Source organism: Mizuhopecten yessoensis, unplaced genomic scaffold (genome assembly GCF_002113885.1).
Source record: "Mizuhopecten yessoensis strain PY_sf001 unplaced genomic scaffold, ASM211388v2 scaffold5519, whole genome shotgun sequence".
NCBI classification, from domain to species: Eukaryota; Metazoa; Mollusca; class Bivalvia; order Pectinida; family Pectinidae; genus Mizuhopecten; species Mizuhopecten yessoensis.
This window is the reverse complement of record NW_018406089.1, coordinates 868172-895454: the sequence shown is the minus strand read 5'-3', so window position 1 is coordinate 895454 and position 27283 is coordinate 868172. Positions and strand designations below refer to the sequence as shown.

The 27283-nt window shown below is 35.4% G+C and overlaps 2 protein-coding genes across 33 annotated transcripts in view; one reads left to right on the top strand and one right to left on the bottom strand.

The window, feature by feature from the left end:
• Positions 1 to 25783, top strand: LOC110450818. Of its 4 annotated transcripts, XM_021498564.1 has the most exons (14): positions 1 to 100; positions 498 to 611; positions 2713 to 2921; positions 3877 to 3939; positions 4462 to 4554; positions 4905 to 5117; positions 7489 to 7691; positions 8138 to 8551; positions 14068 to 14203; positions 18375 to 18417; positions 20320 to 20492; positions 21171 to 21299; positions 23101 to 23117; positions 23402 to 25783. In XM_021498564.1, exons 2-14 carry the CDS (start codon positions 536 to 538, stop codon positions 23412 to 23414), a joined length of 1782 nt encoding a protein of 593 aa, XP_021354239.1. In that variant the 5' UTR covers positions 1 to 100; positions 498 to 535; the 3' UTR covers positions 23415 to 25783. The 4 variants fall into 4 exon arrangements, with proteins under 4 accessions (XP_021354239.1, XP_021354237.1, XP_021354240.1 ...); XM_021498562.1 differs by lacking the exon at positions 23101 to 23117; XM_021498563.1 differs by lacking the exons at positions 1 to 100; positions 23101 to 23117 and adding an exon at positions 240 to 378.
• The window catches only part of LOC110450814, a 75411-nt gene continuing 73568 nt past the window's right edge, over positions 25441 to 27283 (bottom strand). For all 29 annotated transcript variants that reach the window (XM_021498532.1, XM_021498541.1, XM_021498543.1 and 26 more), the window contains one exon: positions 25441 to 27091. In XM_021498532.1, the coding sequence (XP_021354207.1) occupies positions 27012 to 27091 (80 nt within the window). In that variant the 3' untranslated portion in view covers positions 25441 to 27011. The remainder of the gene's footprint in view (positions 27092 to 27283) is intronic.

Here is a 27283-nt window from a genome sequence, read left to right as displayed (position 1 = left end):
CACGAAGTTAATAAATGTATTGGGTTCTTAGCGTGAAATAGACCCTGTATATTAGGCGCCTAAAGTCAAATTTTGTGGATTGTCTGACAGCATTCATTTGGTAAGATGACAATACAATGTGATCACCATACGTATAGGAGATCCTTTTTTAATATTACAAGTAAAGCGATCCATGCCCCTGTGATACGTACTGCTTTAGCTCTTCTGTCAAGGGAGGTAATCGAATGATTTGTTCGCAGCAGAAAGTCTACGAAATTCTTAAATGTTTACTGCTGATGTTCCGATTTGATCAATAATAGATATATGAACAAATATATATTTCATTCCTTCACCACAGTTTAATTGCTGTCAACCATTGTTCTAGTTAAGCTGGATCAGGTGACTTAGCTACTGCTGTGGAGTGCTTGCTAACTGAAACTTCAGGCATATATTTTCATTTAATGCATCAGTTTATTCCACTAGATAATGATCATGACTGCATTATGTTGTTGTTTCAGGGCATGTTTCTGTTGCCAAGTAACTCAAGGAAGAAAGAATGGTTTCCAATATACAGATTGAGTCCTGGGTTCTAATGCATGCCTGCAAATACAAGTATCACCATGTTATAAAAGGTAAATACCAAAAAGGGATTTTGTCTGATTTTGAATTAGGATCATTACCCTGGAAAGTATATCAAAATTGTTGATACGTACATCATATTAAACTTGGAAAAGTTTGTAAAAAGGGTTTGGAAGTCTTCGTACATGTATAAGGTGTGTTATGAATTAAAATCAGTGGCGGATCCAGAGGTTTTTTTTGGGCTTCAAAACCCCCCCACCCTAAGTATTTTCTTTAAAAATCATATATTTTCACCATTTTCCTCAATTTTTCCAACATGGAAACCCCCCCCCCCCCCCAGGAAATTTGGAAACCCCCCCAGATAGGTCTCTGGATCCGCCACTGAAAATTATAATATATGTATATCTAGGAATGGTGCTTTAAGCAGGTTCAGGTTGGGCACAATGGCTCATATGGGTAATAATCCTGCATTTGGGTTACAGTTACCCATTTGAGTAACAATTTTATTACTTTATTCCCCATTTCAGTAATAAAATTGTTACTCAAAAGGGTAAATGTTATACCCAAATGTAGGATTATTACCCATATGAGCTGTTGTGCCCAACCTGTTAAGTAGTATGTTATACACAAGAAATATTATTTCTTTGCATTTGACAGATTCACAACTGCCATTTTGAAAACCTGTATTAACGTTGAACTCAAATTCTATTATAAGCTCTGGCTGATATAGCTGAAACTTTTTTTAGTAGGACACAAATGACCTGTTGCGTTGGCCTTTCCTTTGATTATTCATACTACCAGTATGAATAATCAAAGGAAAGGCCAACGCAACAGGTCATTGGGGCTACCAGCCCAAGTTTCATCTGGTCCTATAAATAGACTATCAACAGACTTAGACGTTTTGACATATAGATGTCTGGTGTGGGGCCAGATCTAGAGTGCACTGCTATATGAAAACGTGGAATTCTCCGACACCATTTGGTATTGGGGAGTGACTAATCAACAAAAAGTTGCGGTCCGGAAATCTTCTAAACAAGAATAACATATTCCATATGTCATAATAGTAGATTTTTGTTGTCGTCACGTCATAAGTTATCACTGTTATATGAAAACATGGAATTCTCTGACACCATTTTGTATCGTAGAGTTATGACGTGCCGACACAACACATACCTCACATATATCGATAAATGGACCGAAAATGGAATATGTTATTCTTGGTTAGAAGATTTCCGGACCGCAACTTTTTGTTGATTAGTCACTCCCCAATACCAAATGGTGTCAGAGAATTCCACGTTTTCATATAACAGTGCACTCTGGCCCAACATTAGAGTGCCCCACACCAGACATCTATATGTCAAAATGTCCAAGTCTGGTGTTAGGGCCAGAGGAAACTCTGGTTATCATACTGGCTGGTTACATTCCTTGTGTACAGTAGGTATACATAAGTCCACATGTTAACTGAGATTCACTCAGTTCAGGTGGATTGCATTAGTACATACATATCATTCACAGAGACCTATTGTCAATAATCGTGTCAGCTTGTTATTAATAAATCAAACGCGATATAAATTATCAATCAGCATTATTTTTTTTTCATATTTCATCATTTATGCAAGTGATTTCTGAAATCAATGTTTGATCTTTTCACTGTATCACAATATTAAGATTGTTAGCTACTTTGGACCCAGTTTTAATGACAGCAAGTGCTAACACTGAATGAGAGGGTTTATTTTTTAATATTTGGGCAAAAATTGATGCCAGCTAGGCCAGAGGTACATATCCTTTCTTCAGATTGATGATCATAAGCTGTTAACTTAATTGTATTACATGCCATTAAATATCATAGCCAATTTTCACCTTGATATAAAATGAAGCACTGTTAGTGACAAAAGAAAAACTTTCTTATCAAAAATAAATCTTTTTCAAGGTTGGAAATGAAAGGGTTTAATTTATAATACAGATGGTAGAAAATATGTATTAAGTTTGTTTTACAGTTGTCAATACTTTTCAACTATCAACATACCTGAAATGTATGTGAGTACCTGATCATGAACATATTTGACCTCTTGATTTTTAAAGCATATACTTATGAATTATTATTTAACATTTTCTGGTAATTAATATTGAACTATTATGATAATTACCATACAGGCATTCTAAATCGTCACCATGACAACCTCGAAGAACTTGATGTCCCAAAGATCTACCTATCCATTGCTATGATATATAACACTGTGATGACCGACAATGTCCTGTACTATCCTGTAGTTGTCCATCACCTGGATTACATCTATAGTGAAGTTCCTGATGCAGTCCCTTTCAAGCTGTACAGCAAACTCACCATGGGTCTGAAGATGAAGGTATATCACCAGTTTATTTACCAACCAATAAGTGTTTTCAACAAGGATTTTTTTTTTTTTTTTTTTACTTATATTCCCTTATGTATCTTTTTAAAAATGAAATATTTGCTTTGATCGGGTCACAAATGAACTAATTGTGGAGACTTGTATTCACTTGCATTGTTATTTTATTTCTATTTGTCCGTCAAAATTGACAGGACATATTATGGTGTGGCGTTATCAGTGTCTGACCGTAACTGTTTGTCAAGAGCTCTCCTCCCTAGCTCTTTGACTGACCTCTTGAAACTTGAAAGACAACATGTCAAGTACAGTAGTTGTGGTTTGCAGTTATTTAGAATTTATGTTTTTTTAAAGAAATATTGCCCTTTGTTCATTTTGACATTAAAAACTTGTCCAGAAATCTCCTCCCTCAGTTTTTGACTGATTCCCCTACACTTGAATTGTCATATCATAAAGTTGTGGTTCTCAAATAAAAATTTAGATTTGGAAATATCTGAAAGACTTGTTGCCCTCTGGGTGGCCAAGTGGTTAAGGCATCTTATATTCTACTACACCGGTAGCCCTCCACCGGTACCACTGGGTTGCTGGTTTCAGACCTACGTGGGGCAGTCGCCAGGTATTGGCCATAGGTTGGTGGTTTTTCTTTAGGAACTCTGGCTTTCCTCCACCACCAAAACCTGGCACATCCTTAAATGACCATAGCTGTTAATAGGAGGTAATTAAACACAAACAAACCAAACCAAGCTCTGTAAGTCTGATCTAGAGGCCTCCTCCTTCAGATATGTTTTATAAACTTTCTTAAAACTTGGTGGACTTTTTAATTATCTGGTAATCTAATTGAGTTTTCGAAGTAATTTTTTACCAAAGATATAATATTGCCCTTAGTTTATTTTGATATTAAATTTTGTCTGTAGATCTCCTTCTCTTTGTTTTTAAATAAATCTTCTTGACACAGGCTAGTCACGGCCATGGATCAACTAGCCCTAACGTGAATATCTGGTGTTTGGCGAGCATAATTGTAAGCCCCCCCCCCCTTTTTTTTTTTCACCTCCCTTAATAATTCATCTTTACTGAGAAATATAGTTCAAAAGTAGTTTTTCTTGTTACTTTTCAGTATTCTCATACATTTGAATGCAAGAATGCATCAAAAGTATTCTAAGTATGTCACTTTGACATTAGAAGGGCTTACATCTGAAGATGCTTTTTGCAAGCTACATGTATCTGGTGGTTTGTCTGCTTCTTTTACATGGTAAATGTGTAAAACATGTTGGTAATATGTCTGTTTGACCCTTTCCACAGGTATATATGTAGGTATTTGGTTTAACCATACAGCTATCAATACCTGTACAAATATACCTACCCACGACATTATACATGTATCAGTTCTTACAACCTATAATTATAACCTGTGGGCAATCTGCTGGAGAATGTCAGCAATCTGGTAATAATTTTCAAACTATGCAACATTGTAGCTCTTTCATGCTATCTCTCGTGCAGGATGTATGTAGAAATTCTAGTATGATATTAAATTTACTTGCAGTGTGCTATGGACTTACTGAAGAAGAACCATGATGATGCGCTGATGGTACTGAACAGATACTTCCCCCGCAAAGGCAGTCACTACGAGCATGTGGTTAATATCATTTTCTGACTACATGTAACTTTATAAACTAGCTGTAATTTTCAAAATGAAAAATTGGAATGATCATTCTTGCATGTGTGGGGTTTTAAAGGTTTTTTTCTGCCTGATTTCATAAATTAATAGTCCTTTAACTCTTCAGAGGTATGCTTGTTATGTATAGCTTTGCTTTAGACCTGTAGTTATATTATATGTAAATATTTTCATTTTTCATGTGTCTATTATAAATGCTAGCCATTTCTGTAAATTTCACTTGGTTATCCTTAAAATTACAGGCCAAAACAGCAGATTTCATATTGATTTCATACTTTAATACTGTTTCATAGATAAATTCATTTCAACAGATTCATAGAGAGCTGTCATGTCTACACTCTGCCCAGAAGAACTTCCGGAAGTTTTTTCTGCCACTATTAGCACATCAAAACCAGAGAGAGGCTTACTTTCGGGATGAATATGAGGATGAGTATGGACAACACTACCAGGAGGCACTTCAAAAGCTGGGTGCCATGTTTGTTGAGAAGCTGACATCCCTCTTACCCCCAACAGTCATAGAAAAGGTGGGCAGCTATGTGTTATCATAAAACCTATTCATTAAAATTGCAAGGTTACTAACTTCATTAGTCCCCCACCGGAAGGGGCGAACTATAGGTTTGCACTCTGTCCAAAGAGTTTGTTTGGGCATATGTTCTAGACTCTTTCACCGGGTGTAACCCCATTTGGTATACAAGTACATCTTTGGTAGGTGGAGTGTCAAGTGCAAAACGTAGGTCACTGTGACCTAAGGTTTGACCTTTGACCTCAACCTTTGAAAAAGTTTGTTGGGGGCATATATTATATATTATTTCACCTGAAGTTGCATGTCACTAAGACCTCTGTTTTAACCTTTGAAAAATGTGTGCAGAACACATCTTTTATACTATTTAACACGGAGTAGCATACATCTTTAGATGGCAGAGTGTAAAGTACAATGCTTTGACCTTTATCCTTTGAAAAAGTTTGTCCACAGCATGTCAACTATACTCTTTCATCTGGAGTAATCAGTTTTGGTATGCATGCATGCTTTTGCTGTCTGAGTGTGGAGAAAGAGAAGGATGTCACTGTGAACTATACCCTGAGATAGGTTTACAGCTCAGTAAATGAAGAAATCGTTACCGGTGAGGGACTGTGGATTGTCTTGCAATACACTTTGCCTTGTTTGAATAGAATTTTTTTAATTTTTATTAGGGCATCTAAACTTTAGCTCAAGTGACCTATTGCTATCCGACTCCATCGTGTGTCGTCCGTTAACATTTTACATTTTCAGCTTAAGCTGAAATACAGTCAAAGGGATTTCATTGATACTTCATTGGAATGTTACTGATATCTCCCTGACGAAGTGTTGTTATTTTTCGGGTCGATCATAAATCCAATATGGCCACCACGGCCACCATTTTGAAAATCTATTGCAAACTTAAAGTCAAGTTCTACTTTGCCAATTTAACTAATATTTGGTAGGAATGATCGACACATGGTCCTGACAAAGTGTTATTATTTTTCGGGTCGATCAGAAATCCAATATGGCTGCCACGACCGCTATTTTGAAAATTACTATTTCAAACTTAAAGTCAAGTTCTACTGGACCGATTTAACTGAAACTTGGTAGAAATTATCAAATCTTGGTCTTGGCAAAGTATTCCTTTTATTTCCAGGCCAATCAAAAATCCAATATGGCCGCCATTTTGAAAAGAAAATTTCAAACTTAAAATCAAGTTCTTATAGGCCGATTTAACTGAAACTCGGTCTAGGAATGATCAACTCATGGTCCTGACAAACTTAACTTCATGTTATACTTAACTATTTTTTACTCAAATTGGTAAGGATATTTCACATAATTATCTCCACTTCATATTTCAACAACAAAAATAAATACTATAGGATTCAGGTGACCGTTGAGGCCCATGGGCCTCTTGTTTTTTTTTTATCAAAATGTATATTTTGCATCTGAAACAAACAAATTATCAACACCATGCATGTAACATGTAGTTATTCATTGGTTAATTTGATCAGTTAACCAATCACTCTGTTCAATTTCATTGGCAAATGAAACGGACAATATTTTGTGGTTTCATTGAGTCCATCTTACAAAGAATTTGAAAATATTATAAAGTACTTTGCAGTTTTAGTGTTTTGGTACCTGTGCATACTGCTAGACAATGTGCTTGTAAAGCACAATAACTGTTTGAGTATAATAAGCTTACACATTGTAAAATAAATATGTTACAATAATCTTAAATACCAACTAAATAGTTTCTGCTGTACCAGTATCTGTTTTCTTATGGGCAGAGATTGTCACAAGGTTTTTTCATGAAATTGTGACTCAATGTTATGCATGTACATATGACCTTTAGACAATGAGTGAAAATTGTAATCCAAACTACTGAACGTCAAGTTTATTCATTTACATAGCTGTCAATTAACCCTCCCTCATTAGGAGGGAGACTCTCTCATTTTTACCAAAATTTACCAATCTCTCTTGAAACTCCCTCCTTCAAGTCTAAACTCACAAAAAGTCAAAATCTACATCCTGTGGTCAAATGATCTCCTAGTTACTGCAAGATGTGTGTAATGATCATAACAGATGTGTCTGAATCAAATGATCCCCTAGTTACTACAGGGTGTGTGTAATGATCATAACAGGTGTGTCTGAATCAAATGAATGCTTTTCGGAGTTATTTTGATAGATAAAAAGGGAAAGATACATTGAGCAAAGCAGTTTAAGTCGCGTTTCGTGCACTTTCTCCCTCTTTGGAAATGTGGAATAAAGGAGATCTCCCTCAGATGAGGTTTCAGAGGTTGACACCAATGTAATTGTCCCTATTACAGGTTATATACAAGTGCCCCCCTTCATCTCTGAATATGATTATCTATTGCAATAGTTATCTCCTCTAGATCCTGGCTGATGGTCCGGAGAAGTACCTGCCTCTGTCGGAGGGTTGCACACACCTTTTCATGGAGATGTTACTGGATACTCTACACGGAAAGGAGACTCTAGAGGAGAAAGACCTACTGGAGCTGCTGACCATGGTCAGTCCCCTCCACACCCAGGACCGTGTTCAAGTGGACAAGGTGTGGCTCCTTAGTTCAGAAGAAAGGTGAGAACCACAATGTAAACTGATACATAACCAAAACGTTGTTTTATCTATATATGTGAATGTTAATAGTTCAACTACAAAAGATGGTGAAAGAAAGAGCCAGCTTTTTTAACAAAATGCTTTTGACAATATATGAAAAAGGCTGATTAATATCCAAACTACATTGTTACTTCTTACATATTATAGCTTATTAGACACATCAGTTATTATGAAATTGTTGTTTTGAAAACACTGATATCTTTCAATAAATCATGCACTTCATTTACCTTCACTTGACTTTTTTAATTGGCTCAAAATATGACAAAATATACTATATGATATATCAATGTTTAGTTATTATAATATCAATCACAATACTATACAAGAAATATGATTTTCGATTAAAGCCTAACAAAAAGAACGTCTAAAGCATCAAGCTAATTACTATACATGGTCATTGTTTGCAGTAAAAAGACCAGTAGCAAGTCCCTGTTCTCCAGTGATTCAGATGGTCATCCGAAAGAGCTGGAACGTGACAACTGTCTTGCAGAGATCACAGACAGTGCTAAAACAATGGACGTTAATCTGACTGATAGCAATCAAAACCAAGTTGTAAATAGGAAATGTCAGGAGACCAGTACTGCCTCAAAGGATGACAATATGAAACGACTTAGGGATAGTTTTGGAGATTTCAATGATAAGAGACATTTGTTTCATTGTGCCACAAAAGATTCTCAAAACAGACAAATATCTGAGAAAGATTCTGAGCATAAGAAGAGTTGTGACAGTGTAGAAAGTCCGAAATCATCGGGAGAGTCTGTGTCCATTCTGAGAAATAAACATCCGCAGATGCAAACAAAGACATGCTCAGGGGATGCTAGGTAATACACAAGGCTGCATGCCTAGCTCTATACCCCCAAGTGTTCCTATTAAACAGTCTAATAAAATTTATAGTTTTCCTTTGGTTTTTAGCTCACCAGCCCCGAGGGCAAGTGAGCTTATGCCATGGCGCAGCGTTAGTCGTCCGTCCGTCGTCGTCCGTCAATTTTTCTTTAAACGCTACTAGTCCTGAACAGCTTAGTGGATTTTAACTAAATTTGGCCTGGAGCATCTCTAGGCTCCAAATAGGGGAAATTGAGGTAAAACCTTTAAAATCCTTCTTCTACCATAGGGATTAAAGGATTTTATCCTAATTTGGCCTGGAGCATCCTTGGGCCAAGGGGACTCAATTTTGTAGAAACTGTGGGTGTGGCCTCCCTGGGGGCAGAGGAGCGGGGCCCAATAGAGGTAATAGAGGTAAAACCTTTAAAATCCTTCTTCTGCCGTAGGGATAAAGGTATTTTATCCTAATTTAGTCTGGAGCATTCTTGGGCCAAGGGAACTCAATTTTGTATAAACGTTGGGTGTTGTCTCCCTCGGGTCAGAGGGGTGGGGCCCAATAGGGGAAATTGAGGTAAAACCTTTAAAATCCTTCTTTTATGGTAGGGATTAAGGTATTTTATCCTAATTTAGCCTGGAGCATTCTTGGGCCAAGGGGACTCAAATTTGTATAAATGGTGTGTGTGGCCCCCCTGGGGGCAAAGAAGCGGGCCCAATACGGGAAATAGAGGTAAAACCTTTAAAATCCTTCTTCTATGGTAGGGATTAAGGGATTTTATCCTAATTTAGTCTGGAGCATCCTTGGGCTGAGGGACTCAATTTGGTATAAAAGGTGGGTGTGCCCCTGGGGCAGAGGGGTGGGGCCCAATAGGGGAAATAGAGGTAAAACCTTTAAAATCCTTCTTCTACCGTAGGCATTAAGAGATTTTATCCTTACTTGGTCTGGAGCATCCTTGGGCAAAAGAGACTCAATTTTGTATAAACAGTGAGTGTGGCCCTCTCTGGGGGCAGAGGGACAGGGCTCAATAGGGGAAACATAGCAAATTCTTCAAAATCCTTCTTCTGTAGGAATGACATGATTTTATCCAAATTTGGTCTTGGGCACCCTTGGGTGAAGTGGAAGCAACTTGAATAAATGGTGGGTCTGACCTCCTTGGGCCTGAGGGGTGGGGCCCAATAGGGTTAATTTAGCAAATTCTTTAAAATTCTTTTTCTTCTGTAGAAATGGCAGGGTTTTGTCCATATTTGGTCTGAAGTATCCTTGGGTGAAGGGGACTTAATTTTGTATAAACGGTTGTTCTGAACCCCCTGGGGCCAGAGGGTTGGGGCCCAATAGGGGAAACATAGCAAATTCTTCAAAATCCTTCTTCTTCTGTAGGAATGACAGGATTTTTTCCAAATTTGGTATGAAGCACCCTTGCGAAAAGGGGAACCTTTTTTTTTTTATCATAAATGGTGGGTCTGACCCCTCGGGGGGCAGAGAGGCGAGGTCAATTAAGGATTTAGAGGAAAAGCTTAAATATCCATCTTCTTCAGTTGGGATGAAGGTATTTTGACAAAATTTAAACTAGCATCCTATGGGGAAGGGAAATAATATTTTTATAATTGGTGGGTCTGATCCCCTTGGGGGCAGAGGAGCCAATAGCAAATTCTTCAAAATCTTTCTTCTGTAGGAATGCCAGGATTTTGTCCAATTGCATATAAATATAACCCCTGACTAACCATGTAATACACTCCCAGCAACATCTGGCTATTTCAACTTCAATTTTACCAACATTTCCAGGTGAGCGATACAGGCCCTCTGGGCCTCTTGTTTCTCAATACCAAATTTACTAACTTTGTTCACTTAATATTTGTAATTGGGTCATTTTGATTTTTCTCTGTTGTTTACTAAGTTCCTATTTTCGTTTCATTTTGTTTGTGTTTGCTTACAAAATATACATAATATGCATGTACACCTGTAAATGTAGAAATGAGGTGACAAACTATGTCTGTAAATTTGATATTTATTTCTTTTTTTTGTATTAACACACTTATTTATTAAAAGTTCAAAATATACTTTTACCAGTTTTCTTCTGCCTGACTTGAAGTACTTTAAGATGAAACATAGAGAATTAGATATACAAGTAATATAGATATATATATAGTAACATTCCCATACATTTGTCTTATTTTATACATAGCTACTTGATTATGTACGTAGCAGGCTTAGCACAATATACAATTAGATATTCCCTCCACTAATTGTGACACCATTTGCATTGTGACACAGCTCATCATATAAGGCTCTTCTGTTTACCGTACTTATATTTCACATAATGTATTGACTTTTCTGTTATTATACACTAGGACATTGTCTTATGTAATAATTAGCTTGTACCATAGTGCCCACAGTACCCACAGCGTCGGCGGCCCACTTGGTTAAAGTTTTTGGGCAAGCTGTGTTTTGGTGTTTAACTCGACTTTTAATTAATTTTACATTGTTATATGGTTACAGCAATTGCTTGGAGGTTCCTTAGCAACAAATTGGACCATATTTGTTCATTATTGGTCCAACACATAAGTCTTTTGGAATTGGTTAAAGTTTTTGGGCAAGTTCTACAGGTAAAAAGTTTTAGGGCAAGCTCTAGTTCTTTTGAAACTACTGGGCAGATTTCAACCAAATTGGACAGGAAGCATCCTTATGGGGAAGGGGATTCAAGATTGTACAAATGAATTCCTTGATCCCCCAGGGGACAGGTGGGTGGGGCCAAAAGGGGTAAATTTGACAGTATGCCTTTAGACGATATCTCCTCCTAGACTATTTGGCAGATTTCAACCAAATTTAACAGGGAGCATCTTTAGGGGAAGGGGATTCAAGATTGTACAAATAAAGTCATTATCTGCCATTTCTGTTCATTAACTCTCGCAAATATTATCCGATTGTCTTCAAACTTAGTAACAGGGTTCAACCTATTAAGGGCTCAGCCAGCAGTTGCTGCTTAATAACTCTAGCAAATATTAGCCAAAATCCTTCAAACTTGATAACAATGTTTGTGTTCCTCTGTCTTTCTACTCATCTTGGGTACTCTTTGGTTTTGGTGTGATAATTGCTGTAGATATTGTTAAGATGTTTCAACCAAATTCCATATGCACATCCAACTCGTGCTAAGTTTGCCAACAGTTGTGATTTGTGCATATTTACGGATAATCAATGAGGTATAGGGCTTTTTTTTTTCTTTCTTCAAATTTCAAGCTATACATTAATTATGTCTCAACAGCACGATACTCACATGTTTAAACCTAACCTCAATAATGTTAACCTACAAAATGTCCTGCAAGCGGGGGATATAAATTCCACGAATTTGCTTGTTATTTCTATTTGTTGACAACCCTTAACTTAAGGTGTCACTGGTAAAGATGCAATATTAAAGGCATACATATATTAACACGATAGAGGTTCGTTATTACCGAGTTTCTAGCAAAACCAGGTACAAGGTTCCGGCATCATCCAGATAGTCACCGACATTCCTGTTGAGACCTTGAATTTACAATGTCACTCAATATTGCTGTTGAGACAGCGTTTTTTCTAGACTGCTGAGCGCGGTTCAACTTTCTTTCTGCTTGGTAGCCAGACTAGTTGATGCCTTTGAATGTTGACATTCACTTACAACAGTTTAATTTTCTGGACTATCCTAGACAGGCTTTTAGGAAACACTACTGTACCAATGTATATAAACTTTGAAGGAATATCTGATTTCAACCTATGAATATTGGTTTAGAAAGCATAGAGGACCTTACATAATTGGTATATTAATATAGATATAGAGGTATATAACAAGAACTTTAGTGTTGACAATGACGTTATTACAGTTGTCAAAATCAGAACTTTGCAGATATAGCTGAATGATACTTGTTAATTTCTGAATCATATCTTGAAAATCTACCTCAAATTTAAGAAAAATCCAGATGAAGTTAAATATTTCATCATCAAAATCAATGAAAAATATGAAAATAGATGTTAACATGTTTCTGTTAAGAGTAATTAGTCTTTAATTCTGAACAGGACTGCATACAAATAATTATAACACACATTGTATTTGTCTATAATCCTGTTCAAAATGATAGTACTAAAATTCCAAACTACAAATGTAGGAAGTTGAATGTGTAAATATCTGGTGTTAATTTTTTTTTTATAACTAAAATCTTGGTGAAGAAGTTGTTTTGATGTACAAAGGAAAACAGGAACTAATTAAACTCAAGTAATTTTTCGGAGAATAAAAAACAGTTTTTCTCATGTTTCATAGAAAAATGTATGTACAGTGTTATACAATGGACCAGCATGCACAGTCATATGTGGTACCTGGAGGATATGGTACTTATGCAAACTTATTAGGATTTAAATTTATCATTGTAAATTAATTCTAAAAGCATACTTTGAAGAAAAGGCCAATCAAGGATAAGAACAAAACCAAAGGTCAAGTGGTCATCCCGTACATAAAGGGTATATCTGAAACCATCCAGAGGATATATCGCGGTCATGGCATAGCAACAGCCATTAAGCTCCACAAGACGCTTTGTAATATCCTAGTACACCCTAAGGATAAAACACCTAAAGAAAATCTTGCAGAGTGCATATACAAAATCGGATGCCAAATTGACATCAATTTGTGGACAACTTGACACATTTTACACCTTTGTGTACATGTGCATACACTTCACTGGTCATTTATCTGATGAAGGTGACACAGTACATGCTGTACGTCACATAGAAACACTTATTGGTTGTGTAACAAGACACTTTTCATAATCCATACTTACCAAACAGAAGAAAATGTTTAGAAACCACCAAAATCATGTTTTCACTGGGAAAACTCTGGAGTATTGAACAGACAGCAATATGTCCAAGCTGCAGATAAAGGAAGCCATGGATAGGCCATAGTGGGCCAGTTCTGAATCAAGATGAGGGGTCTCATTGACTCTCGCACATCTATAACCAGGTGAATTAGCAGAATTACTTTGTCTGCTTGACTCATAATTTAGAGTATATGTATAACACCTATGTATTATACATAGCACATCACTGGTTGTGCTACATGTTCTACAATCCATACTTACCAACCCCAAACTGTTTCGAAATAAAGTGCAATGCATATTTTACCCCTGGGAATTCATATCAAAATAAAAGGTCATGCACAATCATCACTGTTGGGATATATAACAAACAGTTGACAAGTTGCTGTCTGGTTCAAAGTAAAGGATCAGCATGTGGAAAATGTTTAGTGTGAAAGTACAAAAACTTACATACTATATAACAGTTGGATATAGTTAAACCTTTTCATGATAAATATGATATTTTGCATAGTAACTATGCGGAAAACTGGTGTGTTCTCGCACCCTTAAGGCTTTTATTTAAATAAGAATGATTAACTCAAATATATATTAGACATAATCTGTTTCTTGATGAATTAAGGAAAATCATACCAATTATCAAGACAAATTAATAATAGAATATTTATAGATTTTTCCTTTCATTAAGGCTACACGATGGAGAAGAGAGCACAGGGAACCGAGATGGGGGCTTACCCGAACAGGTACACAAAGTTACAAGTAGCTCCCCTAATGACTCTGACCCAGGCCGACAGGTGACGTTAGACAGTGATAACAATACACAGGTAAGCTTTAAATTTGAACATGACACTTTCGCTGTGTTTACATTCCTGTAATTGCCAAACTATAAATATTAGTACAGTAAATATATATACAATCTAACTAAATAAATTGACTTTGAATTGATCACAAAACTATTTTATCCACAAACATTGGTTGTCAAATACGAAAGAAGGTACAATATTGCCATAAGTGTTTTATGTTATAAGCACTTGATGTAAAGTAAGAGTTAATGTTTCTTTAAGACATGCCATATACATGTATAACTTCTGGCTAAACAATTTATATCGGGATGGGGGTGGGGGTCATAATTACAGTGAAAATCCATCACATCAACATCATAAGTGGAGACTAGCTTGTATGGAGAAAAAAAAAAAACATTAAAAAAAAGTAACTGATGTCTTAAAGTATTCTTAAAGATTTACTAAAACATATTTTGAAGGCAGCAATGAGTTTATTAAAAGAAAACAGTACAGGAGCTGGATAATGTGTGAAATAAACAGATGCGCTGTATCTTATTTGAAATGGACTATTGATAGTAAACACTGTACAATGTTTTCTGTAATTATGTCCTCATTTGTATACCTTAATTTGAATAGTTCCCTTTTTTCTTATCTCTATCAATTTTATTTGAAAATAAGAAAAGGATTATAAAACATATCAAGTGATAAACAATTTGCCAAAATGGATTTCCTCTGGGCCTTTTTGTTTCATTGAAATTATTTTACCATTAATTATAAAATTCTGTGAAATGATAAACATAAATTGAGCATAAATTTTGTCTAAAAATTGGACATAATATGTTTTGAATATAGTTGTGCCATAGAAGTACTTGCATGCTTATTTCTCTTTTATTAATCATTGATGTGAATTACGACAATTTTCATGGATATCATTTTAGGACTTTTAGGTTGCATGTAACGATAACTATTAATTATATTACCTAGAACTAGAGAAATCATTTTCAAACCACATCACTGTAAAACGTCCATTCCAAGAGGATTCTACTAAAACTGTTCCTGGTGACATTTTGAAACTAGCTTTACGATTTCATAAATTTCAAGATGATAGGACTCTTTAAATTATTCACCCCGAACACACAGTTGAACTCCTCCAATTAATATTCCAAGGTTGGAATTATTGTTGTTATTATTATTTGATTCTTAACGGCCCATCAACACAAAATAGGCCATTAGAGCCGATAAATTACATCAAATGAACGAAAGGTAAAAGACAAACGTCAACTTGAAAAATTGAACAGACCAACAGTTTTTAGGTAGGTTAGAATCGTAGAGATACTGACTGTTTCGAAAATTGATTTGAGATCTGCTATATAATGATATGAATTTTCTCTTGTTGGCTGAAGGTCAATGCAATGTAGTCAAAGAGTTTTGCTATAAATGGTTCGTGACATGCTATGCATTGAGGCTGATCTTCACTTCTCAACAACCAATCCGTAAACGGACAATGACAGCTTCGTCTCGGCGGTTTTCTCTATAGCTGGGATATCATTTACCTATTTTCACTTTTACACAGTGTAATCTGTTTTCTACGCATTGATTCCAATTATTTTGCCACTTTGACCTACGAAATTTGTTATTGACGGTTTAAAATCAGTAAAATGAAGTTTGAAATGAACAGGTGGTAGCAATAAAGAAGCTTTCGCGGCGCGATCTGCCTTTTAATTACTCGGAATTCCCTTACGTCCCATCCCAGCCTAATGTAATATGACACTCTGAGGTAATAGTTTTATACTATAAAAAAGTGTTAACATTTTCCTAATTGAGATATTTTTCAAAGTTTTGATGCGAATTCTCTGTTAATGCTCTGTAGAACAGCTAAAGAATCAGAATAGATCATTGACTTCGATGCACCATTCTATATAATTTGTTCAAGGGCAAGATAGATAGCATGGGCTTCTGCAGATAATATTGATGCATCATTTGGTAACCGGCATCAAAAACGGCATCTGTTGCAACCATGGCTGCGGTGTCCTTTTGATCATCTTTCGAGCCATCAGTGTAAAACGATTGAACTTCCTTATATTTCAACTGCAATTTCGAAAAAGATGATCGAAAGGGCAAGATTCAGCGTCAGAGTTTACTGTTTTGTTTTAGCAGGCATGATGGAAGATGGATTATTGAAAATAAAATAAGTGGGATAGAGTCCACATCTTTCTCTTATAATGCAATAAAGGACTGGAATGCATTACCAGATGATATTAAGGCAACCAAGAACTTACACAGATTCAAATTTCTGGTCAAACAACATTTGACATCAAATTTTAGATCAGAACAAAAATGTGATTTTGTGAAAGGGTAATGGTGAGACTTCAGTGATATACTTTATTACTTCTTAATTCAAATATTATCATAAACACTGCTATTAAAGTATACTATATTGTTACTTTATATGCAGTCTGAGAGTTTGGTCGGTAGGGATTGGCCGACCACCAGCCCTCTTCTGCAAGTAGCTATTAGTTTAAATAAAACTTGTTAAAATTTGTCAATTGAATTATTCAAAATCAATATACATTTGACTTCCATGTTTTATGTTGTGTCAGTTTTTTATTAGTATAAGTTATATACCAGTACATATACTTAGATATAATCAGTTATGTAGATTTCGAATATACTATTTCTGGCTCTGTATTGGAAAGAGTTCATAAAGGTGGCCATAGTTGATATGACCAACACCGAATCAGAACTCTTTCCTAATACAGCTCAGTAGGAGTGTATGTTACTATATATTAGGTAAACAATCTTCAAACTATTATTATCCCCCCCTCCCCCCTGTGGCACATGTAACATTTTATATCCATTTTTTTTTTATAAAAGAAGTGTCTTGGAGTCTTATCAAATTATCAATATATACTATATAATTATGTAACTATTTTATGAATTGAATTGATTTATTTAGATCTAAGGGACCCCATTGGAATTAAGCCACAATGTGGCTTTATGGGTCATCCCAGGTAAAGGCCTAAATTAATCTAATCCAATCCAGTTTTAACACCTGACTGATTTCTAGTCTTATGGCATAGATAACTTATAAATAAGATCTCATTCTGTGATAATATATATATTTATGTCCAATCTGCAAAATGTGAAATACGTGTACTATTTGCCTTTTACATGAATAAATATAATTATTATCATTATTATGAAATTGCTGGGTACTGAGTTACACGTACTCGTACTTAAAGTCACGAAGCTCCGATAAAGATTTTTATAAGTAAAAAAAAAAAAAGACCAACAAAGGATAAATGCCTTATAACATCAGTATCATACTAGATCAAAAGTCCGTCGATGTTAACATACCACCGAACTGCAGATACGATAGTACCTCAATCATTCTCAGTTATTCTAAACCGTTTGCTTCCATGCTTTTCAACATTTCATGTAAACGCTTCAACAGTTGAAATTAGAAATGCTCTTAGAACGACTCTTCAATCAGCATCTACCTGTTCTGTTCTGCAACTATACACAACTATTGTCCAGCTGGAGACGTCGTAACAGCCTAAGTAGAATCCTCTTGTAAAGTTTGTAATACATGTGGAAGACGCGTGGTTTGAACATGGTGGACACCAATATATTTTCTTCGAGGTCTTCAGGTGTGAATTTATATTCGGTTGGACTATCGTAATGTCGTTGTCAATGACAATGACAATGGAATTGATCAGCATAACTGCATCGTATACCTGATACATTTCCTAGAGTCCACACGGCCATAACATCATTATAGCGCAGCAGAATAGTCCTATATAGTGTTATATGTTTTATGTATATCAAAACACATGGCTCATAATAAAGGCACATGTAGATACCGGATAAAGGTCATGTGCGTTGATTATTCAGTTACAATGTATATTGTTATATTGGATGTAGTGTTTCTGATCGCAGTTAATACTTTACACTGTACATTGTTTGCAGTACTTTAAATTTCGCCCTTGTCGCACGCTGTAATGAGGTCGTCGCATTTATTATATCTGCTATTATAAGTACATAGTATGAAAATTATTACAAATAAAATGTATAGTAGGAAATCATCACTGGGTAAATGTTTGATCTGGCGAAAATATTCTTGTTTGCAGCATTTGTCGGACTCGTCAAACTCAAAAGCTAATTGCATTGGGTTATCTAAGGCCACACCAAAATCTTGTTTGCTTTGTTTTAGAAATTAACAGAAGAAAACCAAACGGGGTCTGTGATTCACATTGGTAAGCATGCTTATTATATTTTCAATTCACATGAGAGTCTTTGTTCGTTGTGTGTCGTTTGTCATACATGTATGTCTTCCGTTAAACATTGTGCAATGTACCTTTGTATTTCTGTGCCAAATAGTGAACAACGATGATCACGCCGGGAATTCAACTATTTCGAGATTATTTATATGATAGGACGTGCCAAACAGATTATGTGGCCCTCTCCAAAATTGTACAGTTTGACAAGTTTTCAATGATACTTGAAATACATTGTACGATAAACAGATATGGAATGTTTTGACAAAGACTTCTCGCGGTTGATCGTTTTATTACAAAAGTGTGGATATTAAGATATTTGTTTCTAAAAGAAGAACACTTAACTTTGAGTTACATTTGCTTTGTATTTCTTTGAACTAGTGAGGAGATGGCAAGAAAATACTTGTATGATAGACAAACCTGTCTCTCAGTCTCTTTTATGACTGCATGATTCGAAATTGTGACTATATGTTCAAGGGGAGAATCAAAAATGTTTGTAGACTAGAGTTCACTCCAATCCCCAACTCTACTGTTAACAAATAATATACCCAAATCAACAGTTTTCAGTTTCAAAATACACGTTTAGGAGGCTCCACCCTTTTGCAATTAACCAGCAGAATCCAATTAAAGTTTCACATAATGGTTATGTCACTATGTAGAGATGATTTTATGACAATCTAAGCATTCCGATAAACTGGGGATTTTTTTGTAAAAAATACCGAAAAATTGATTTTTTGTCAAATTTATCAATTTCACATTTTTGAGTGTGTGGCATTGTTCAAAACTGTTACAACAATAAAATAATGAAAAGAAACATTGCTAATCAACACTACAAATATTGTATTTATCATAAAATATCTTAAACGCGTTACACAAAGTGTTTTTTATTGAATTTGTATGGATAAAAGTAGTTATATACAATCTAAAAGCAAACAGGACACATAGTTTAATACAAAAAGAGTGATTAATTGAACCAAATATACACAAAGCCTTAATAATTCATTTATTTTACATTTTACGATCATTTTGATCCTGATGAGAGTTGTCTACCTTGAAAAAACCCGGATCTTTTTGTAGAGGGATATAATTTAAGCAATGATAGTTATTTTCTTACTTTTCCAAAAACGACGGAAACAAATTAATTTATGATATTAAAACTGTCAATTTACTGTTCTTTTATTGATCAAAATTACTCCCAATCACTTTTACTTTGGACATCATTCCATAGCCCGCTTACGCCTGGAAAATTTACATGTCAGGTACATATGTAACCATAGGCTATCGCATGGTAGCATTTTATAGGGATCTTGATATTTTATAAAATACTATTTTCACAGAGCTATTGTTATAGCATTTGTGAAATGATTTACCTTACAGAGCGTAACTCGCTCGACAACAAAAATCGAAGCGACCCCGAGCTTGTGAACTAGTGTTAGCACGTGAAATGTACAGGTGTGTAAACAAAACACATCAGTCTGCATTCGAAGCGCCTCATAAACGACCTTCCTGAAATCGTCTGATCGTATGTCAATGTCTTCCCGTGAGTTAATTTATATCTTTGTATCATACGCTTTATTTCCAAGTAAGTCTCGATATCGGGTGTTGACATAATCGTCACGTACGTGTTCTATTGTTTACCCGGTGTTACTATAATTTACACTACGATAATGGAATACCCGATACGCGATACGGAAATGACGACACGAAAATACGACAAGAAAAGCATGTGTATTACGAAGGGTGGGAAGTCCTTAAACATGAAGTTTTAAGTGCAGGAATATTTACATACTGTATTTAGTGGCAGGTCGTAGCTGAAAGGAGCAGCAACAGTTATAGAATAACTCATAAACGTTTTAAAGATATATTTTGCTATAAACACAGGTACGGAGGCAGTTACTGAGAGTGACGAGGAGGATGTCGCACTAGAGCCATGGTTATCCTTTACAGACAATTCAAATGGCCTCATTGGATACAGCAGTGAATCCGACATAGACCAAATAAGTGAGGAGGAGGAGGATGACGTTGTTCCACCTTCTCGTATGGAGGATGTTGAAGTATGAATGAACCTTCATATCTTATATAATACTTTATTGATTTATTCTATTCCTGAAGTATGATGTAATCTTCCACTGAATTTCTATTTATTGATCTGAGGTTTTCTGGAATATTGAATGACTGAATTAAATTTTACGAAGACAGATTATAAAGGTTATGCTTAAGTGTGCTTTCATTGATAATTCACATAGTTGATGACGAATGCCGTAAACGTGGGACATAGGCATCACTTTCCTTTTTAGATGTTAAGTTTTGCGTTTAACCTTTTTCTACACCTTCATCATAGGGTCTTGGGCAGTACATCATATTCGAAGCACCGAATGTGGTGTGGATCCCAAGCTGTTCGGTACAGCAATAAGTTCATGCGTTTTGTTCTGCTTCTCAAATTATAAATTGTTGATGGTCAAAGAGTTGTCAGACTAAGTGTAAATGTTCCTCACATTGTGCTGATAGGGACTGTAATTATACATGAAATTGAACAGCAAAGATAGTAATTTAACTGCCGATTTGACATGCTTACCAGCTTCTGGAGGATAATGTTTTCAATCTTTATTTATTATTCATCTTTTGACAGTATTGACATTAAAAAACAACCTTTTAACTTTCTGATAAGTATATTTGGACTGCAGAAGCAAAAGCAGTGTCGTGTGTCAAATATATCACTTTTTCTCATACAGTTTTGGGATATTTTCACCGGTGGAGAGAACAACTGTTCAACTACAGAGCCATTAGCAGTTCCAGCCATTGGGGCGCACGCAAAACACCCAGACATGAAGCTATGTGTAGTTAAACTGTTTAGAAATGAGGTAGATCAATCGAGTCAAGGGCATTATGATGCTGCATCTAACTCTCCCGCTTAAAAATAAATAGTTTCGCTTTATTATAATTTTTCAAAATTAATCTTTTGGAGTCATTAAAATGAATCTAAAAAGATTAAAATTTGTGGCATTTTCAAAAACATCTAGAATTTTCATTTTTCGATATTAACATGGCCTTAATATGCACGGTACGTTCAAATATGGGGTAGTTCAAGACTTATATCGTTCTGGGATTATCACAGGAAACGTTTTTCTGATCTTGATTTGAAGATATTGTGTTGCAAATCATTCTCAACAATCGATAAATGGTTTGCAACACGTAGTTATAGAGAATAAAATATCATTTAACTTTGCAAAGTGTAGTATTTATTTATAGTAAGTATCTGAATCCTGTGACCATACTTCTAGTCGCGAAAATCGGCTAGTACATGTTGACAAGGTTAAACCGATACAATTGAGCATATTTTGGAAAATGTTTAATGTTAATTTCATTTGTGTTTTATCTTTATATACTACTCACATTTTGCTTATGATCACTTTTATTTTTCTGCAAATGTGTGACGCCCATTGCAATCAATTAGCTTCAAAACGTTTGCGCATGCCCCGAATGAGATCGCGTATCCGGTTTTGTGAGATAGCGTTCCACTAAGCTACCAAAGCTGTCCCAAGCTCATTGGCTTAACATTTCTGGCATAGAGAGCTGTCTGCAGCATGTCCCACACATGATCGATGGGATTTAGATCCGACGAGCGGGCTTGACAATCCATTCGTTGAATAGTCTCTTGCTGTATATACTGCTCAGGTACCATTGCTCTATGTGGCCTAGCATTATCGTCCATAAGGATGAAATCAGGGCTGAAAGCGCATCAAGGATTTCATCGAAGTAAATCCGGGCCGTAACGGTACCATTATAGAAGACATGGTGGTCAGTTTTCCCATGAAGGCTTAGGACTCCCCAACCAATCACTGAACCTCCGCAATATCGGTCATGTTCCACAACGTTACCTGCCTGGAACCTCTCCCCAGGTTGTCTCCATACTCTAACGCGCCTGTCGGTTAAGTCGAGACAGAATCGGGACTCGTCAGTATAAAGAACCGGTTCCCATTCCAGGTGCTGTGAGCTTCGGCCCAATCTAATCGGCCCCTAACATGGCGGGCAGTTAAGGGAACTCGTATTGCTGGTCTACGTGACCTTAAACCAGCATCATGAAGACGGTTCCTAACTGTCTAAGTGGCTACCCGGGTACCAGAAGCATTTAGGGGGTCATTTCGTAAAGCTGTGACAGTCTGAAACCTGTAACGCCGTGCATGTATAAGCAAAAATCGGACTTCGCGCTGCGTTGTAGCCATAGAATGACCTCCAGCATGACGTCTGGAAGGGTTTCCGTTAGTTTGGAAACGATTCAACATTCTTGCCACCACACTTTGAGACACCCCAAGGTCTGCTGCAACCTGACGTTGAGACATGCTAGCTTGCAGCATTCCGATGCCCCTATTCATTTTACTGTCATTTTACCGTTGTCTGGTTCGTCTCTGTGCCATATTAAAACAAACACACTCAAAGAATATTCATCAAATTGATTTCCTTAATAGTTTGAACAATGCCTTACTTAGCCTAGCTTAGCTTTCAAAAGGGGTGTACACGTAGATAAGCGTGCATGCGCTTTTATGGTTGACTTAACACGACCACACAGGACAATTTGGAAGGTTAAAATATTTGCCCAAAACATTACGAAAGGAAAATCTAATATCCTTTCTAATATTTTGATTTTTTTTTTTCAAAATATAGGTGATCCTTAGCAAAATGTGAGTAGTACATATGTTCTAGTGTGTTTGTTTACCATACTCAGTTACCAAGGTACAGTAATAAATATTATGTTTTGAAAATATGTTTTAAAAATCATTACTGACGAGCATTCATACTTGGCATAGCAGAGGTTATATAAGTTTATTTCACGTCCATGTGACAAATAGCAATGACAGATTCTTGATTTTGATATTTCAGTTAATCACAATCGGGTGAGAACAAGTTACAGAAACTTACACAGTAATGTCACCATAATGATTCCCTTTACATTTTGTTTCCACAGATTTTGGACCTAGAACGCGGACCTAGTGACATCAAGTATGATATCTTTTCCTGACGTTTTCTACACTCAATAATGTGGATGTGATGTATAATCGACCCATTACCAACATTCTGTAACGGAATCAGACATCTGAATGAAATGTGTTTTTGTGTTAGCTTGTGAATTCATTTTACAACACATATTGCTCATGAAACATTTTATGACTGTTACAATTAGTTTAGGCTGATGTTGGAGAGGAACTTACCAAATGTGTTGATTAATAATAATAATTATCACACCCACCTCTCAACTACTCCTGAATTATGCTGTTAGCCAGTAAAATTTATTTTGGAAGAAAATCTTATAATAGATCGTGCACCGTCTCATACACTTTGGGTGTTTTGTTTGAAGTTGATGTACAACAGTCATCAATCAGTTCATCCGGATTCTCATGAAGTACCACATAGATTTCAATGAAAATGCGTACAATTTATAAGTGTACGAGGTATTTGTAAACATTTAATTTTCTTTCTTTTGTTTGACATTTTTAAACAAACGCACAAGTGAGCTACTTAATGTTAAATGCAATCCATTTATCTCATCCTTCGTGCATGTACTTGTTACATTTTTTACTTAACTGAAGTTCTACTGAATTCACTGATAATTGATAGGAATATCCCCGACGTCCAAATGAAGAAGTTTTATTTTCCTTGCCGAACAGAAATCAAATATTGCCGCCAGAGCCGCCGAATCTTAAGTTTAAATGACACGGTTTACCTGAAAAATGGCAGACATGATCGTATTGTTTTGATAAAGTGTTTTTATTTTTCGGGCGGGCCAGAAATCAAATATTGGTGTCACAGCCGCCATTTTCAAAATCCTTTTTTTTTCAATTTTAAACTCATGTTCTAATGGGCTCCATGCCTGAAAATTGGAAGCGTTGATTTACTGATAATCCTTACAAAGTGTTATGTTCAGTTGATCAGAAATCCAGTGTGACTGGCAAGGTCACCATTTTGAAAGAGCAACCCTATTGGATTGCGTAGACTTAATTGAAAATGTGTGTACTTTTCAGTTTAAACATTCTAGTGCCACATGTGAAGGTTTCATTGCTTTTGAATTGAGTTTGTTGCTTGTAATTGTAAGGAAGATAGTACTAGGGGAATTCAGTGTTTTATTTAGCTATAACAATTTGATATCAATGTTACATTAAAGCCCCTAAATTATTTATCTGATATATTTCTGTGTTTACTGTTTACATTAGTTTGAAACTTAGCTACAGGCCAAACAATACAATATCAAGAGAAAAAATGTTGTTTAAAAAACCCACGACATTAACACAGAAATGACATTAAGCGAGGTTGCTATTATAAGAAATCCACTACCTTGGTAATAATGTGGAAATAATAATAGCCAAAGAACCAACACACACGGACAAAATCGGAACTCATGCTTGATTCAAAAGTAAAGTGTAGAGAAGAATGATTAATTAACTGATGGATTGTATAGAGTTTAACATCAATTGAGCAGCTAAGGCCATTGAAGGACGGGTGTAGAGAAGACGCCAAAAATGAACAAAATACTCATAAAAAACCGAAGGAGTTTTTTTTTTTTTAAGTATGGAGTAATTTCTGAGTAATCAAAATTGCATAAATCAACGGTTTGCTTTTTGTAAAGGAGTGGCGCCCAATAGAAAAATCGGGTGTAAATCTTGAAAAGATTACTGATCAATCACACCTTGTTATATTTAACATGATTTGCTATAAAACATGATTGTTTAAGCATTTCATCATCAAATATATCTAGCACACATCAATTGGTCAATTATTACAAGTTTACAATACAGGTGTTTTGTTTTGTTGTTCTGCCAGTTGTCTTGGAATCGATTTTTAGGTCCTATTTCGCCTCTATGATTGGAATTTCATGTTAGTTGGTTTCTACCAAACAAGACACCATACATGTCTGTCAAAATGTCATCGTCTTGTACGAGTACTTGGTGTATTGGACATGGTAGTTTGAAGGTTGATATTATTAATTGAAAAGAAAAATAACACAAGTAGTTCTTTAATGGACGGATGTTTAATGTACTAAATACAGATCTCCAATAAATAGTGTTGAGTATGACAAATGCACACTGAAAATAAGTTAACACATAGAGGGTTGTATAAATAAGTAGGAATAGAAGAAACAAAAATTCATGTATATCCTGATATAATCGTGAAAACTAAAAAGCACATCTTTGTTGATCACAAATAAAAATTAGAAAATAAAGTTTTACTTTCCAAGTACATTAATACAATATCCTCTTTATCATAGGACATTTTGAAGCATTGTCAGCATGTTTTTTTATGAATGTGGTACAGTATCAACATTTTATCGCTGGTTTGTGAGATGGATTAGGTTCAAAACATTTCTGTACGAGGAAACAGTATATTTCTCGATATGTAGAGCGGATACATATGCCTCAGCGTGTACGATGAAAACGTGTATATACATTTTTTGTGAATTTTTAGATAAATCGATTAATTGTTAAAATATGTTATCCTTAAGACGGACTCTTGCCGACTGTAAAATTAGTTACTAACTATTCTGGCACACTATTTTTATCTCACTGGTGGTACTTATAGAAATAAATAGCTTCTTTGCTGCTTGAAAAAAATAATCCGAATTATTTCATCTGTTCTAAAGTGAAATATTACAGAAAAAGTGCAGAAACTGATCGTTAAGAAAATGCAGCTAATTTCAAATTATTTAAAATGAAAGTGATATCGTACATGCTTAAATATGGTTTATGTGTTTATGTCCATTTTTAAGCTTAACATGGTGTAGAAGAATGGATATCGTGAATGATTTCCGATCAGTAATGACATCATGTCACGATAGATCTAGTAAAACGAATTGCTACATTTATATAGATATATATAGAGTGACACAATCGGCGATATTTGAAATTCAATGATATCATGTTTAGCAGTTTCAACTAATTGATCATGTTAATCGTTTGTACTTAAGTTAAAGTATATCATGTAAGGTAAAGGTATTTCATAAATATTAGGCACTGATAAGAATATTTGGACAAATGCGACAATTTTTAAACTTATGCCAAATTCCAACAACATAGATATAATTCTGAAACTTGTATTAAATTGACTATGATGTAATTTTCTAGCACCGACTTCATTTCAACAAGTAGTACTCCAACTTTCAATTTGAACTATGATATTTTTGTTGATCACATAATTATATTTTTATCTTTTGTAAATCATTGTCTGCAATAAAATGTCCGTTTATGAACATGGGATTCAATATTGTGCAGTTTTTACAACATACGATACATGTACATGCAATGTTGAGCTAACTTATTGATAAACATTAAGTGCATTATTTTATATTCATCAAACCAGTCTATATAACTTGAATGAAAGCATAACGATCAGAAGGTAGATATATAGAAAATACAGAACTATAGTATTTGCCTTTTTGAGTATCACAGATGTGTTTACATAAATATGTTCCGATTTAAACCGGAGGAGGCGACACTTCCCTTTGCTGCCGGAAGTGTCGATATCACAGATTGTTGAACGTTCCACCTCTGTGGATTATAAATGTTTCTGAAGACCTTGGTGGTGTTTTACTTCCTCATAATGTCAAGTAATGAAAACACAACGGTCGTTACGTCTGCGTGTTGGAAGTTTCTACCCTCAATCAGTTCTGTAAAAGAGAAAGTAGTTATGCATACATGTTGACGGATGTTATTTCAATTGTTTCTAAATTTTCTGTAATAATATTTGTACAACATTTCTCAGTATTATTAACCTTTTTTGATAGTTTTAAATATATTGGGGTTTTTTTCAAACTATAGGGAATAACGACAATTGATCCGGATGGAAACAGGATTGATTT

Coding starts and splice junctions, on each gene's coding strand:
- LOC110450818 (XM_021498562.1), top strand. CDS start 536: ATGGTTTCCAATATACAGATTGAGTCCTGGGTTCTAATGCATGCCTGC. Junction 5,118..7,488: donor CCCCAACAGTCATAGAAAAG/GTGGGCAGCTAT, acceptor TATCTCCTCTAG/ATCCTGGCTGATGGTCCGGA. Junction 18,418..20,319: donor GGGGTCTGTGATTCACATTG/GTAAGCATGCTT, acceptor CTATAAACACAG/GTACGGAGGCAGTTACTGAG.